The 15007-nt window shown below is 43.0% G+C and overlaps 1 protein-coding gene across 4 annotated transcripts in view; it reads right to left on the bottom strand.

Annotated features, from left to right (window-relative positions):
- The window catches only part of GPRC5B (G protein-coupled receptor class C group 5 member B), an 89080-nt gene that overhangs the window by 14936 nt on the left and 59137 nt on the right, over positions 1-15007 (bottom strand). The window contains exon 4 of one of the 4 annotated variants that reach the window (XM_033962949.1): positions 10146-11021. The exons of the other annotated variants lie outside the window; for them this stretch is intronic. Coding sequence (XP_033818840.1) covers positions 10977-11021 — 45 coding nt within the window. The 3' untranslated portion in view covers positions 10146-10976. Of the gene's footprint in view, positions 1-10145; positions 11022-15007 lie in introns of those variants that run through there. 4 annotated transcript variants of the gene reach the window in all.

Below are 15007 nucleotides of genomic sequence, written 5' to 3'. Positions count from 1 at the left end.
TATTGGCTGGCACTCCTCCTGTATCTTCAGTATAGCTCCTTGCCCAAGCATCCGTAACCATCAATAGGCATAGCATGTAAAAAACTTCTTTCCCATAACAAATCTCAGGCAATAATACAGAATACAACCATCAATAATAACAAACTTTGAAAGTTGCAAAAGAAAAAACCGACAGACACTATCCAGAAAGGGTGGGGCTCTGGATTCATCTGCTGCGTCTAAAGGAAAGAAAATTAACAGGTAAGAACATAATTTTTCCTTCCTTAGCAACAGCAGTACATGAATCCAGAGACCAATGAGATGTAGCAAAGCAATCCTCAATCTGGGTGGGAAGCAAACGCCACCTCCGCAACAACCGAAGCACTAAACGCATCCACCGCATGCGCCCCCACATCCAATCAGTAATGCTGAGATAAAGAACTCTCGGAAGACCAAGTAGCCGCGAGACAAAACTCCTCCAAGGAAAAAACCTCTGGACCGAGTCCAAGAAGTAGCCATTGCTCTGGCGGAATGGTCATAAAGTTCTGTCGCCAACCACCTCCCTGACATCAAGCAAACGTAAATAATGTCCTCCTGGATCCATCAAGCGATGGAGGCTTTGAATGCTGCCATACGTTTGAGGCGTCCCTTGAAGAATACAAACAGGTGATCTAAACAACTAAACCTAGTTCGCGGAGAACGCTACGCACTTTTAAAAAATGCAGTGAATAAAAGCACGTCTCCCCATTTCTCCTTCCAGGAAGAAGGAAGGAAAAGTGAGAGGGTCATAAAAGAAAGTATGACACACCTCTTTAGAAAGAAATTGTGGCACCGTCCGAACTGACACCCCAGATTATGTAAATCAGAAATAGGATTCCCCACCGAACAAGGCCTGCAATTCAGAAAACCGCCGAGCTGAAGCCATGGCCACAAGAAACCCCGTGTTAAACGGCACAGCCCTTTAGAGTCTCAGAAGACGAGGATGAAATGAAACCTTCGGTAAACTGTGAAGAAGTACCTTAAGACTGTACTCCGGACAGGGCTTTCTAAGAGGTGTACGAATATACCGTACTCCGTTTAGGAACTGAACCACATGAAGCTGAGAAGTAAGCGAAGAGCAATATACCTAGACCTTCTAACAAGCTAAGAATGGAAGGGTGCAAATGTTGAGAAGTACCCAAGAAAGGAAAAACCTCCAAAAGGAAGCAGAAGCCATAGGTGAAGACGTCTGTATCGCCTAGATAAGAGAAGAAACAACCTGCTTCGCATAACCCTTACACGTCAGCCATGACTTTTCAAAAGCTAGGTCGTAATACCAAAGTAGTACGAATATCCATGTTGATCGACCCTAGGTGAGCAAATCCGGAGATACCAGGAAACTCAACAGTCCGGCTGTCGAAAGACTCATCAGATCCACATAGCAAGGATGGCGCAGCCAAGAATGGTCTTCCAACATTCTACAAATACTGTGTCCTGAAAGCGAGCTTGAGATGGCAAATCCAAGCCATCATCAGCCAGGGGAAAACACTGAAAAAAGAGAAACCAGAGGCGAGAAAGAAGCCAAGCTGCTACTCCCTCTGACTCCCACTCCCTGTGCCCGCCGAAGAAGCTAGGAAGCTTAGAATTTCGAGACGAGGCCATGAGGTCTAGTTCCAGGAGATCTCACTTCCATAAAAAGAGCTGGAACGCCCGAGCCAAAATTCTCAATATCCAGGATGTAGAAGATTTCACTGTTACTAACATTTACATTTTCTAGAGCGTACACAGCGCTGTACACTGTAACATACAATAAATGGGCCATGCTCAGATTTCGCAGAGAGAAAGTCTATCCAAACTCTTTTCCTGACCCATAAAATGATCTGCCAACAGAAGAGGAAGATGAGGGTCCACCCATTGAAGTAGAACCACAACTTTACCCATCAACTGAGTACATCACCTACTGCCCAGGCTGTAGAGAAATACCCCCATCATAATACTGACTGAAAAGACCTTCAGTGTCATTCCGGAAGAATGGTCTGAAGCTCCAGAAAGGTAGCCTGACTATGCTCCAGAGTAGAAGAATGAACAAGCACTGAGTCGCCTCTTAAGACCAGACTCCTGGAGCTGAGGATGGAAGGCACCGAGCCCCCCAACCCGACAGCCCGGGATGTTTAGTGACCATGAGCTAGTCCAGGAAAGACCGAGGCATGCCTTTGAAAAGAGAAATTTCGCTGAGCCACCAAATCATACAGAGCGATGCTTGAGGAGCCTACCAAATAATTGGAGCCCTGAGATACCGGGAACCACCAAAACAAAAGCGACTGCTGTAGCATTATAATGGGAAAGCAATCCAAAGTTCCCAGTGGAGTCAGCAGCATGGATCCTAGAACCTGTACAGAATCCCATACTCTTGGTCATGGTGACCGAAGAAGAATGCAAACCTGAGACTGTAGAGAATGACACGGTGACAAAATTCATCCCCGCGGATAACCGCGGGAAACTATCTTCATGGAGAGAGGGAAGAATCAGAGTATAATTGGGCACAACCATTGGCCCGCAAGCTTTGCTTTGAAGAATGCTGGTGTAGAAGGACTGAGGTTGAAATAGACACTAGAAAATGACATGGGATTATTTCCCGCGGTTATCCGCGGGGACGGGAACTGTGATGAATTTTGTCACCGTGTCATTCTATGTGACCCATCGCCCTAGTCTCTGGGAAGAAACACATTTCTCTCCTATATGAATAAAAACATCGCCCCAATATACCTATAAATAATAGTACAGAAAAGAGCGCTGTGCACATTCGAAGATTCACGTCCACAGAACTGAAGAAAAGAAACCACACTTTTCGTGTCAGTCAAATGGCCCAACTGGAAGACGTCCGAATCAAGCAGTCAGTCAAGAAGAAAATAGGTGAATCGCCTGGTAGTGCCAAAACGGTACCACTGCCCACATTTTCTAAAATGTTTGTGAAGCCTTGGGTAGATAAAATGGCATGTGCCAAAACCAAAAGCGCTGCTCCAAGAGAGGCAAGCAAACCTAGTGCCGATTCGGAGTCCATAGTGAAAATGTAAATATTCTCCCAGTTTTTCTGCAGAAATGTGTAACTCTGAGAAACTAATTCAGCAGAATGGGATCCAGCCTGCCCAATGCCCCCGTCTTGGGCACCATGCAGTAAGTGGAATAACGTCCCTTAGTTCCTGAAGAACTACAAGAACTGCCCTGAGGACCAGTAACACTTAAAAGGGAAACACAAAACATAGAAACTCCAAGAACGAACCGGGAACCTGAGGAGGATGCACAGTTGCAAGCATCCTGAAAAATGTTCACAGCCCCCTGACCTGACATTATAGTGTCTTCTCCCTCATGAGAAAGCCTGAAGAGTCATTGGAAGAAGTCAAGATCCCCTCAGAATGAAGTGCAGAAGGTCAGGGAACTGCAGGATGAGAACTGTAGGATCTGTAAGAAGAAAGAAATTCTCCTAGGAAAAATAAAGTTTCACAATGTAAAGAGTAGTATACTGTAACCATGAAATCAGTACTAACTCCATGCAACGTAAGCGAAATACGTAACATAGAAACATAGAAGATGACGGCAGAAAAGGGCTACAGCCCATCAAGTCTGCCCACTCTGCTTACCCACCCCGTTTATGCCCTAATCACCCAATTTTCTTATCTTGACTCTCGTAGGGTTCTTTAAAGTGAATACGTACTAGACGCAATCAAGATGCTGCATCTACCGCCCCGTGGAAAACAACAGCATCCTAACAGGTATCAGACAAAACTCACATCGTTAATGAGAGCTTCGGGGATGAGGCTAACAGCCACATAGCGCGCACTCCTCCGCAGGTTTGACAGAATAGGTAACTGGCTCCTGGTTAGAAGGAGCTGTACAGCCCTTCCTCTCTAGTCGGGGGGTCCGTCTAGCATGTGCCATGAGAAAATAACGACAGGAGAAACCAGCGTGATAAGCATGGAAATCTGAAGTCCAGGCCCCCTCAGAAATAGATAAAGAGAGTCCTGGCTGCAGGAAGATGTGAAGTGTCATTACGCCCATAGAGACAGCCCGAACTTGGAAACTGTTTGTACTATCTTTAGACATATATATCCTATGCCACTATTAGACACATGCAGCGCAGCACAGAGGCCCAAATAAGAAGGACAGTTACCAACAGACATAGGCTCAATCTACAGGAACCCCAAGAGAGACAATGAGATACCTGTATGAAATACAGGGCACTATCTTACTGCTGATCTCACTGTGCCGTGATTTGCTGTATGTCCAGTCTGGAGACAAACCGAGACTTGGTGACCTAGCACAGGTCAGAGTCTCTCTGGTAATCCCCTTGAGTGCTAACTCCAGAGTCCGATTAAACTAGCAGCAGGAACACAGACATAGACATATAAATCTGCCCAAGCTTGTCCCAAAGCTGGTGAAACACGTACAACTTGTCTGAACCGGAAAGGAGAGAAGCAGCAGCATACCCTGTCCAAAGTCAGCTGGAAATGAACTACCGGAACGCTGCAGCTTTCCCGCCATCGCCGGAGACCCAAGCGCGCGCCTGATTCTCGCTGACACGTGGCTGCTGCATCAACGCTCCTAGAAACATGGTCGGATTCAAGCCCTGCAAAATTTACCCTGCATAGAAAGAAAATCAGACTCGGGGAATAACTAGAAGAACGGTGCGGTGCTTCCCACAGTGCCAGAAAAAAATGTCCCATCTCATGCGCGCTGCTATAAACCGGCACCTGCACAATCAGCTACACATAGTCGCGACAAACACCGACAAGAGAGAGCCTTGGAATAAACAGGAGTACTACTGCTGCACTGAAACCCAACGAGGAGAACAAGTACGAGCATGAAATCGCACCACTACTGCCACGCCGTAACCAACAAGGAAACCAAGCACGTGCATGCAAAGGGCGGGAAGTCCCGGCTCCCTCAACGGATTTCTAGTCATAAAACTTAGCCTCAATAAAATATCCATTCCTTAAATGTACGTTGACCGAACCCCACAGTACTAAGACTCCCAAACAGAACCTGAAGTTCAAACAACAGTAAAAAACACATACATACTCACAAGCTTGTTGTTAGGGCCGGTTGAAGCCAGTAAGAGCTGGTTGTGCAGCACTAACAAGGCAGAATGTAGCAACTGTGGTCTCCCTTTTTTTTTTTTTTTTAAACAGAGAAGGGAAAGAAGAAAAAAAAAATTGAGATCCAGTCAGACCCTCCATCACTGGAGGGAGGGTGAGGCAGGGACCTGGGGGGGCCCAGGTGTAACCCCTAAAGCCGGACACCCCTGTCTCACTGAAGAGAAACCTCAACAGGAGAATAAAATTTTCCAGTCACAGCCAGAATTCAGGAGCTAGTTGAATAGCAACCATTTCCTGCTGGGAGATAGAGAATACTGAAGATACAGGAGGAGTGCTAGCCAATAGGACCACCTGTTAATCAGTTTCTCTATCTCTGCCTACTGGTAGATGTGTGCTATCCCATTGGTCTCTGGATTCATCTGCTACTGTTGCTAAGGAAAGGAGCCCTTAATCTTGTATACTATTAGTGCAGTCAGGTTTTCTTGTCATGGGGTTCCCACCCAACATGTCAGAGGAGCCGATGATTAAGGACATGTTGCCTTATTGGTTAAAAATACTCGACTTGAACTTTTATATTCAGTCAGTGTGTCTGAGGCTCGTTTGATTAACTTTTTGTATATAGTGACAGTTCATAGGATAGTGATTTGTTTATCTGTTATTATATAGCTAAAAAGTAAAAATTTGACAAAAAATACCCAGAATCCCCCCACTATTTTTGCTATGTGATCTTGCATATTTCCTCAGCAAGTAAAAATCTGTTGAACATATTGATGCTTTTAATTACCATTTTTTGATGAAATTGAAAGAGGTTACCAATTAGTTAAAAAAACAGATATATATAAGAACTCACTGTGAGCCTCTAAATGACTAAGTCAAAATGATCTACCAACAATAAAATTTTAAAAAAACACAAAGCACACTGTACGCTGAGAAAATGTTAATTATCATTCCTATTCCGGGTTTTTTTCAAAGAGGTCAAGGCAGATGACTCTATGCACTGTCACCTCAGTAACAACCATACAAAAATAGACAAATATACCCTCCTCCCTTTTTACTAAACCACAATAGCAATTTTTAGCGTAGGGAGCTGCTCTCGACACTCATAGGCTCCCTGCGCTAAAACCACTATTGCAGTTTAGTAAAAGGGGCCATAGTGCAAAATATACATCGCAGATATAAATTCAGACACATTTTGATCACTAAATTTAAAATAAAATCATTTTTCCTACCTTTGTTGTCTGGTGATTTCATGAGTCTCTGGTTGCACTTTCTTCTTCTGACTGTGCAGCCAATCTTTCTTCCCTTCTTTCAGCCTGTATGCTTCCTCTCCTCCAGACCTCATTCCCTCCCCAAACTTTTTCTTCCTCTCTCCCTGCCTCCCTTTCTTTTTTTCTCTCTTCATGCCCCCTTTCTTTTTTTCTGTTTCCCTTCTGTCTCCCTGTCTGCCCCTTTCTTTCTTTCTGCCTTCTCCCAAGCCACTGCTGCCGCCATGGGGGAACAGGCTCCCAAGCTGCCGCTGCCATCATGGAACAGGCCCCAAAGCCACTGCCGCCCCAAGCTCTCCCTGCATCGGGCCGACCAGAATTCCTCTCACCGATGTCAATTCTGCCGTCGGAGAGGAAGTTCTGGCCCAGCCAGGCAGCAATTGGCTGGCCCAAACTTCCTCTCCGGCGGCAGAATTGACGTCGGGGAGAGGAAGGCTGTTCGGCCCAGTAGATCGCCAAGGCAAAGTGAGTCTATCACGGAACCCGGGATGGGCTCCGTGATCGACTCACTTTGCCTTGGTGATCTACCAGTCGATTGCGATCGACCTATTGGGCACTCCTGCTCTAAATGTTACCATTTTTGCATCAGGAATTCCCTCCTGCTCCAGGGGCTTCCAGTTCAATCACAGGCAGATTCCAGGCCAGTATATTCCCAAAACTGTCTTGGGTAAACCTCAACCAGTCAGGTTTTCAAGATATCTACAATAAATATTCATGAGAACAATTTACATACACTATCTGCATACAAGTCTCTCTCACGCCTATTGTGGATATCCTGAAATTCCAACAGGCTGGGGTTCCAGGACCAGGTTTGGGAATCTCTGACTTAAGCTGTGGTGCTGTAAACCATAAATTGGAATTGCCTAGGATGTTTTCACCTATTTTTTTTACCCCCTTTTATCTCACTCAACTCGACTATTCTGACAAGAGACCTCAGAGGCCCCTCAAACTCTTGCAACTATGCGCCTGAAATCTGGGTACCAGGTATTTTCTTTGTACAATTACTGGGTAAGATACCTGCCTTCCCCAAGGGTTATGAACACTACCTCCAAAGCATCCCCACCTAGCCTGAGAAGTGAACTGAGGACCTCCATATAGCATTATGCACTGGCAACTACAAAGCCATTGGGCTTGCCTGATAGTGCAAGGTTTGACAAAAACAAAAAACATTGTGCAGAAGATGTCCAAGATGCAGGCTTTATTGAAGAAACAATCGTTTAATCCACACGATAAAATGTCTAGGACTCAAATGATAGGGACTATGGACCCAACACGCTAGAGTAATGTTCAAATTCTAATTCTGTAAAAAAAAAAAAAAAATGCGTGATTGCAAAGGAAGCCATTTAAACAAAGCATTATTCTACCACGCAGAGTTCTCGAGAAGGACCGTCTTTAGCCTTTGATCCACGTGTTTTCGCCTTAGAACTTTTAGGGACCCCTGAGGAAGACAGGGTTGTCGAAACATGGACCGTATTGGGTCCATAGTCCCCATCATTTGGGTCCTAGACATTTTATCATGTGGATTAAACAATTGTATCTTCAATAAAGCCTGCATCTTGGACATCTTCTCCACAGTGTTTTTCTTTGCTTTTCGGTTCTGTGGAGTATCAAGGGTCAATTTTTGTTTGTTAGTGCTAGGTTTGGCACCATGTTTGGAATATTGAGCCTATCTGTGGTAGTCCATCTTGGGCTATCCAGTTCCCTAATCCCTTTGCCTTTAGTTAACATAATAGCTCTTTTTATAATACCAATTTCTATAATGTTACAATCATGGCAGCTTATCATAATGTGCAATTTATGTCTGGCAGGAAGACGAGAGTTATTGCTTCAACAGTTCAACATTGTTAGAATCTCTCATTTTTTGAAACCAGCTGGAAGCTACAAAGTGTGTTTTTTCTGGCTTTTGCCCAAGGTGGTTTTGTGATTTATATTAAAAATAATTTTAACCTTTAATTGCTTATAGCACTACCAACAGAAGCTATGGGCTAGTTTTTAACTGTCCCTAACCCTGAACCGACCATGTTCAGACTAGTACTGAATTTCAGGATATAGAGAGCCAGCTGTTAAGTGTGATATTCAGCACTTAACTGGCTTATGAAGAACTGCATAAAAAAACCGCAATCATCTTAACCCAATATGGCCAAATACTGCTACTTAATTGGCTAAGTGCTGTTCCTTCTTGAATGCCAACAGACATTTTAAGTGGCACTATCTGATTAAATGCCATTGAAGATGCCCAATTAGTCCTGAGCAGGAGACTCTCCTGGTCATTTAAATCATTTTGCACATCAGGCTCAAGTTTTATGTTTAGAAAATATTTTCATTTATGTATAGCCAGAAATAGCAGTACTATTTTTCTTGATAAGTTCTCATATGGAATGAGAAGCATGGAATACGTGAGGTTGGAAAATAACAGACATCTAGAAGTACTTTTAAGGTAGACTTTAAGGTAGATATCCCACAAACGACAGGATGGTTGGAGGCTGGAGTGAGTTTGGATGGCAACTTCAGCATTTGGAACCTAGAACAATACCAGACTTTACAGTCCAGAAATATCAAAGAAGAGACAAGTTAATGCAATCATGCGTTTTTGGTTTTAACTGTAACTTTTATTTTCAGCGATGAGTTAGATCATGTATTCTTTAATGGATATAACTTATGGGCAGACTGGATGGCCATCATGTACTGTTACTGTATATTTTCTCCTTAAGGGAAACAAAATACACATGGATTTGCAGTATGCATGTTATGATTTACTACAGACTCTTGTTTTGGATCCTCTTAGTTATAATAAGTTTGTCCCCCCCACAAACTCTCTCACCAGTTGTCTTTTTGATCCATAGCAGGGGGCCAAGCTGCTTCACACAAGGGCTTCTACAGCCCATTTTTAGTAATAGTGGGGCGGAAAGGAAACCAAGAACACCTAGGTGAACAAGGATCGCCAGGAGTTCTCCTAGTTCCTTCTGTACCTTATTTTAAAATGTGAAACAATTGGAACAGAGAGGATACATCTTTTATGATAGTATATAATAAACAGATCTTGCTTATATATTCAGCAGCCTTCGTATAAATCTATAGGTTCACATTTCTTTAACAGCTTGGAGTAAAAGTTGGACAAACAGTGCTGATTGAGTGGCAGTTCATTATATATTCAATGCTAAAGGGAATGGGGACTTGTATACTGCCGTTTTATGGCTTTGACACCTCAAAGCTGACATTCAAAGTGGTGGGCACTGGAGGATTAAGTGACTTGCCCAGAGGCACAAGGAGCAGAACCAGGATTTGATCTCACAACATCTGGATGCAGAGGCAACATCTCAACCAGTGAGCCACAGCCTTTCCCCTAAAATTATAAAAGGATGTCGTGCCAATGCAATAAACGCTATAGTAAAACATTGGTCTTGCAATAACATTTTGTGCCACTCCAAGAAAATAAAATTCTTGTCAAATTATTCTACATTCTCATCCCTTCCCCCCAAAGGAAAAAAAAAATCCTCTGCCAAGGAGATTTCACTAACTAGGCCTGAACATCCTCATGGACACAAGTCATACAACAGTTCTAAAATTTCTAATATTGTACCCCTGGGTCAGCAGCCATCCTAGCTGAAGCTACCATGAGTTGTTGTCTCCTATACTTCTCCCTCCGTATTCACTGTGATAGAGGGATTAACAGATCCGCAAATAAAAAAACCGCAAATAACTTTTTCATATGTTATTTGCTGTTTTCTATTAAAAACCATTGTAAATATGATGAAACTGCGAATAACATGGTGGGAGACCTGGCCTGTTCCTGAAGGAGAGGCAAAACACAGTGAAGAAAGTACTGGGAATCGGCGATTTTTCTCTGTAAATGCTTGGAATCAGCGATTTCTCTTTGCAAGCCGATGTAATTTGGGGGGGGGGGGGAGCCAGCAATAATCAAAACCGCGAATACGGAGGGAGAAGTATATATGAAACTTCAAACCAGGTTTTTCAACTGAGAAGCAAGGAGTGAGTACAAGGCACATTAAACCTCTGGACTTCATGCAGCAGGAATTACCAGTTTTGCTTATTTTAAAATCACTGGAAGTTCCACTCATGAAGTATATTGCACATGTTACACATTACAGATGTTATCTACTAAATTACAAAAATTGGTAGATAACTGCCAGGATTTAGCAAGGGGTTTGTGCATCTTAAAATGTTAATCTTACATCAGAAATGCAAAAAATAAAAGATACTTCTCATAACATTTAAAGAAGAGAAATTTGACAGTGAAGGAACAAGAAATCCTTATTTTCATTCAGTAGCGGCAATCTCATGGCAATAGATTTTATTTAGAACAGGGAGTATTTTGCAAGCAAAACTAGCAAAAAAAAAAGCAAGCGTTTCCTGTCGTGTAACAGTTTGCAGGCTGGTTATATTGTAGTGCCTGATACCTCAGAACATCTCTATTTTAAACTAACTTCAAAATTTCTTTTTGACAAAGTTTGCCTTTTAGCTTAAATCAGTTCAGTGTGGTTCATATTTACATAAAATCCTAACATTCAGGATTTCCAAAGCTCTTGGGTGTTTCTTGGCTTTGTGGTCCTGCTAGTTTTATTGATTCCTCCCTCAGAAAATATCGCCAGGGGACTAAAATTTGTCCTATAGTCTCTTAATCCCTGGGATCTCTGGATTTTCACCAGTGGTGTCTTCCAGTGTAACTTGGCGGAGCGGTTGGGATCTGGAAATAAGGATAACACACCCATAACTAACACCATACTAGTCAGAGATCATTTAGATATACTAAAGCATTAGTATTTGTTGAACAAAAGATGGAAACAGAACTTTGAATTGTCTAGTACAGTGGTTCCCAACCCTGTCCTGGAGGACCACCAGGCCAATCGGGTTTTCAGGCTAGCCCTAATGAATATGCATGAGAGAAATTTGCATATACTGGAAGTGGCAGGCATGCAAATCTGCTCCATGCATATTCATTAGGGCTAGCCTGAAAACCCGATTGGCCTGGTGGTCCTCCAGGACAGGGTTGGGAACCACTGGTCTAGTATACATACATTCCCATTAGGTTATAGATCCCACGGGCATGAAGGTTCTCCCCCCTCCCCCACCCCTTACAATAGGTACTCCCCTGTTTAAATGACCAATGGCATATATCTTATACCACATTCATTGTCCACAAACATGAAAGGAAGAGAAGTATTAAGGCTGATATACAGTATTTCTAGAGGGGGGGGCGCTCATAATCCCGTCTTTAAGTTGTTCTGAGCACTTGACTTTTATGTCTCTCTTTGTCTGTGGCACCCAGACACCCAAAAGCATGTGAGCTATTTCTCATTCCAGTGAGCTAGCATAAAAAGGACTTTAAAACTGCTCCTATGTATGAGGATCTTGCTAAAAATGTTAACGTTAAATGGTACCACTAATCCTCAGTCACTAAATGACAAAATATATTGATCAGATTCTAGTTTGCTTTTCCTCATTATCTTTGTATTCATAAAACAGAACATGATGGCAAAGACAATATAATTCTTTTTTTTTCAATTATCTAATCTGTCCGGCCACAACTCCTGCTCAGCTCTACATTTCCTTCCTTTTCCTCGCTGTAGAGAATGACACGAGGACAAATTTGTCCCTTTAGGAACTTAATGTCCCCGTCCAGTCCCCATGCGTTTTGTCGCTGTCCCTGCCCCATTCCTGTAAGCTCTGCCTTACCTGCACAAGCCTCGAGCACTTATGATTTTAAAGTGTTTGAGGCTTGTGCAGATGAGGACGGAACTTGCCGGAATGGGGCAGGGACAGGAAAAGGTCTCCCCAGGATGGGAAAATGAGTTTCGACGGGGAAAAATTGATCCCCGTGTCATTCTCTACCTCAGAGGCAGTCCATCTCCACCATCTTTAATGGGAGGCTGTTCCTCACATTCATATCCTTTCAGTAAAGATATATTTTCTTAAATTACTCCTGGGTCTTCCCATGTTTTACCCTTATTTTAGGGCATCCTTTCCATTGAGAACAGCATACCTCCTATGTATTTATACCTCAGGAGATATGTAAATGTCTCTCTCTCTCCCTCCCACCTCTCCTTCAGGGCAGTGGTTTTCAACCCAGTTCTTGGACATACACCTCCATTCTAGATTTCAGGATATCCACAATGCATATGCATGCCCTGCCTCCGCTCTATGCAAATTTTTCATGCATATGCTTTGTGGATATCTTGAAGGACAGACTCGTTGGATGTGTCCCAAGGACAAGATTTAGAGCCAATGCTCCAGGGTAGATATGTCTCCAAGTCTATCTCCATCTATATATCTATATATATATAAAATCGGAGGTATGTGTGTATGTGCCGCGATCACGCAAAAACGGCTTGACCGATTTGAACGAAACTTGGTATGCAGATCCCTCACTACCTGGGGTGATATGTTCTGGGGGTCTCGCGGCCCACCTGCACACGTGGGCGGAGCTACAAACAGAAAATCACATTTCACCCATTCATGTCAATGGAAAAAATGTAAAAAGATGCCATTCTCACATTAATTCAAAAACGGCTTGACCGATTTGAACGAAACTTGGTATGCAGATGCCTCACTACCTGGGTGATATGTTCTGGGGGTCTCGCGGCCCACCTGCACATGTGGGGGCGGAACTACAAACAGAAAATCGGATTTCACCCATTCAAGTCAATGGAAAAAATGTAAAAAGCTGTGGGACCGATTTGAACGAAACTTGGTATGCAGATCCCTCACTACCTGGGGTGATATGTTCTGGGGGTCTCGCAGCCCACCTGCACACGTGGGCGGAGCTACAAACAGAAAATCAGATTTCACCCATTCAAGTCAATGGAAAAAATGTAAAAAGCTGTGGGACCGATTTGAACGAAACTTGGTATGCAGATCCCTCACTACCGGGGGTGATATGTTCTGGGGGTCTCGCGGCCCATCTGCACACATGGGCGGAGCTACAAACAGAAAATCAGATTTCACCCATTCAAGTCAATGGAAAAAATGTAAAAAGCTGTGGGACCGATTTGAACGAAACTTGGTATGCAGATCCCTCACTACCGGGGGTGATATGTTCTGGGGGTCTCGCGGCCCACCTGCACACGTGGGAAGGGTGGGTTCACCCAAGAATGTATATGTTCTTGCTCCTGGAGGTGAAACTAAAAATGTTGTTTATAATCAAGTTTTGTGTTAGTTGTATTGTATTCATTTTGTCAAATATTTCACATTATAATTTGATTATTGTGCTTTTTATAAAGCTGTAAAAAAATATTTTCATTCACCACTATAAAGTATCTTTATTTGAATCCATTTACAGTGTTATTGCTATAATTAAAGGGGCATCAGCTAGTATGCTATATTATTGTAGTCCTGGGCAAATAGTATGCACTGGAGTTAACGAGTGTATCTATTTCCCAGAGTTGCAAGCTTGGAGTTTAAAATTATCAGTGCTGTGTACTGGAGTTTGCAGGGCAGGTCTGACCAGTTGCACAGTTTGTCAGCTGGAGTAACAACAATAGGGGCTAATGGATAACAACTAGAAGGTGTGGACTAATGACTTAAGGAGGTTGAAAAAAAGCTCATGGGTCTCCACGGGAACCAGAGCACATGCAAACAGAAACTGCCAGGGATTCAGAACAAGTGTTCAAGCAGTTTCCAGAAGCCTAAGCAAAATCTTTAGAGAAGCCAAGCCAGCCCTTGGTCTTCCTAGAAGGTGGTCTCAGTTTTGTGACCTCACTCCAGAGAAGATTTAAGGTCTAAATTTGGGCGGAAGATTTGTCTTTTGGCAGAACTCACTAACTGGCCAGAGAGTGCTAAAGGAACTATAACTTCAGCTTTTGGAATATAGGAGGAGTGTATATAGTTTGGACTATGTTTTGAAAGTAATTGTTTTAACTGTTCAAAGTGCCTCTTTTCATTTTGAGAAGAATAAAGTTCATGTTTGGAGTTTACAATGCTGGTGTGGACTTTCTTTATTTCTGAAAGAGGCCGGATTGTCTGGTGCTTGCTTGCTGTAGATCCCAGCTCTGTTTCCAGCAAATAAAATAACTTTGTGTGACCCTTGCCAGCTACTGAGAGAAACAAGGGGCTACATTATGAAAATGACTGATCATTTTAGTAGCTACTCTCTGGGTAACTCCATCTGCTTCATATCTTTTTGAGAGAGTGACTTCCAGAACTGCACACAGCATGCCAATCACTATATGGGCAGGGGAGGACTTCAATGGCTGGGAGGGTGTAGATGGGCTGGAGTAAGTCTTAACAGAGATTTCGGCAGTTGGAACCCAAGCACAGTACCGGGTAAAGCTTTGGATTCTCACCCAGAAATAGCTAAGAAAAAAAAAAATAAAATAATAATTTAAATTGAATCAGGTTGGGCAGACTGGATGGACCATTTGGGTCTTTATCTGCCGTCATCTACTATGTTACTATGTATATAGCCAGTGCTGACTACATGGCAGATTTTTTCATAGTTGCTTATTAAATTAAAATAGAACTTCACTACCACAGGAATAAGAGAGGCTGAAGTTAACAGATGATTAATATGACTTTAAAATGGAAAAGGCAGGACGTAGAAAGCCATAGATATGCCTTCTATCAACAGGCAGGGGCTCTGAAAGTTAAAAGGAGACTGACGCCACCCTTAAGTGGGATCCTGTTACTATATAAAGATTAAATGGGCTGATAGTCAAATGAGGTCACACATTTACA

The sequence above is a fragment of the Geotrypetes seraphini genome, chromosome 11 (assembly GCF_902459505.1).
Source record: "Geotrypetes seraphini chromosome 11, aGeoSer1.1, whole genome shotgun sequence".
NCBI classification, from domain to species: Eukaryota; Metazoa; Chordata; class Amphibia; order Gymnophiona; family Dermophiidae; genus Geotrypetes; species Geotrypetes seraphini.
This window is presented reverse-complemented; position numbering and strand designations above follow the sequence as displayed.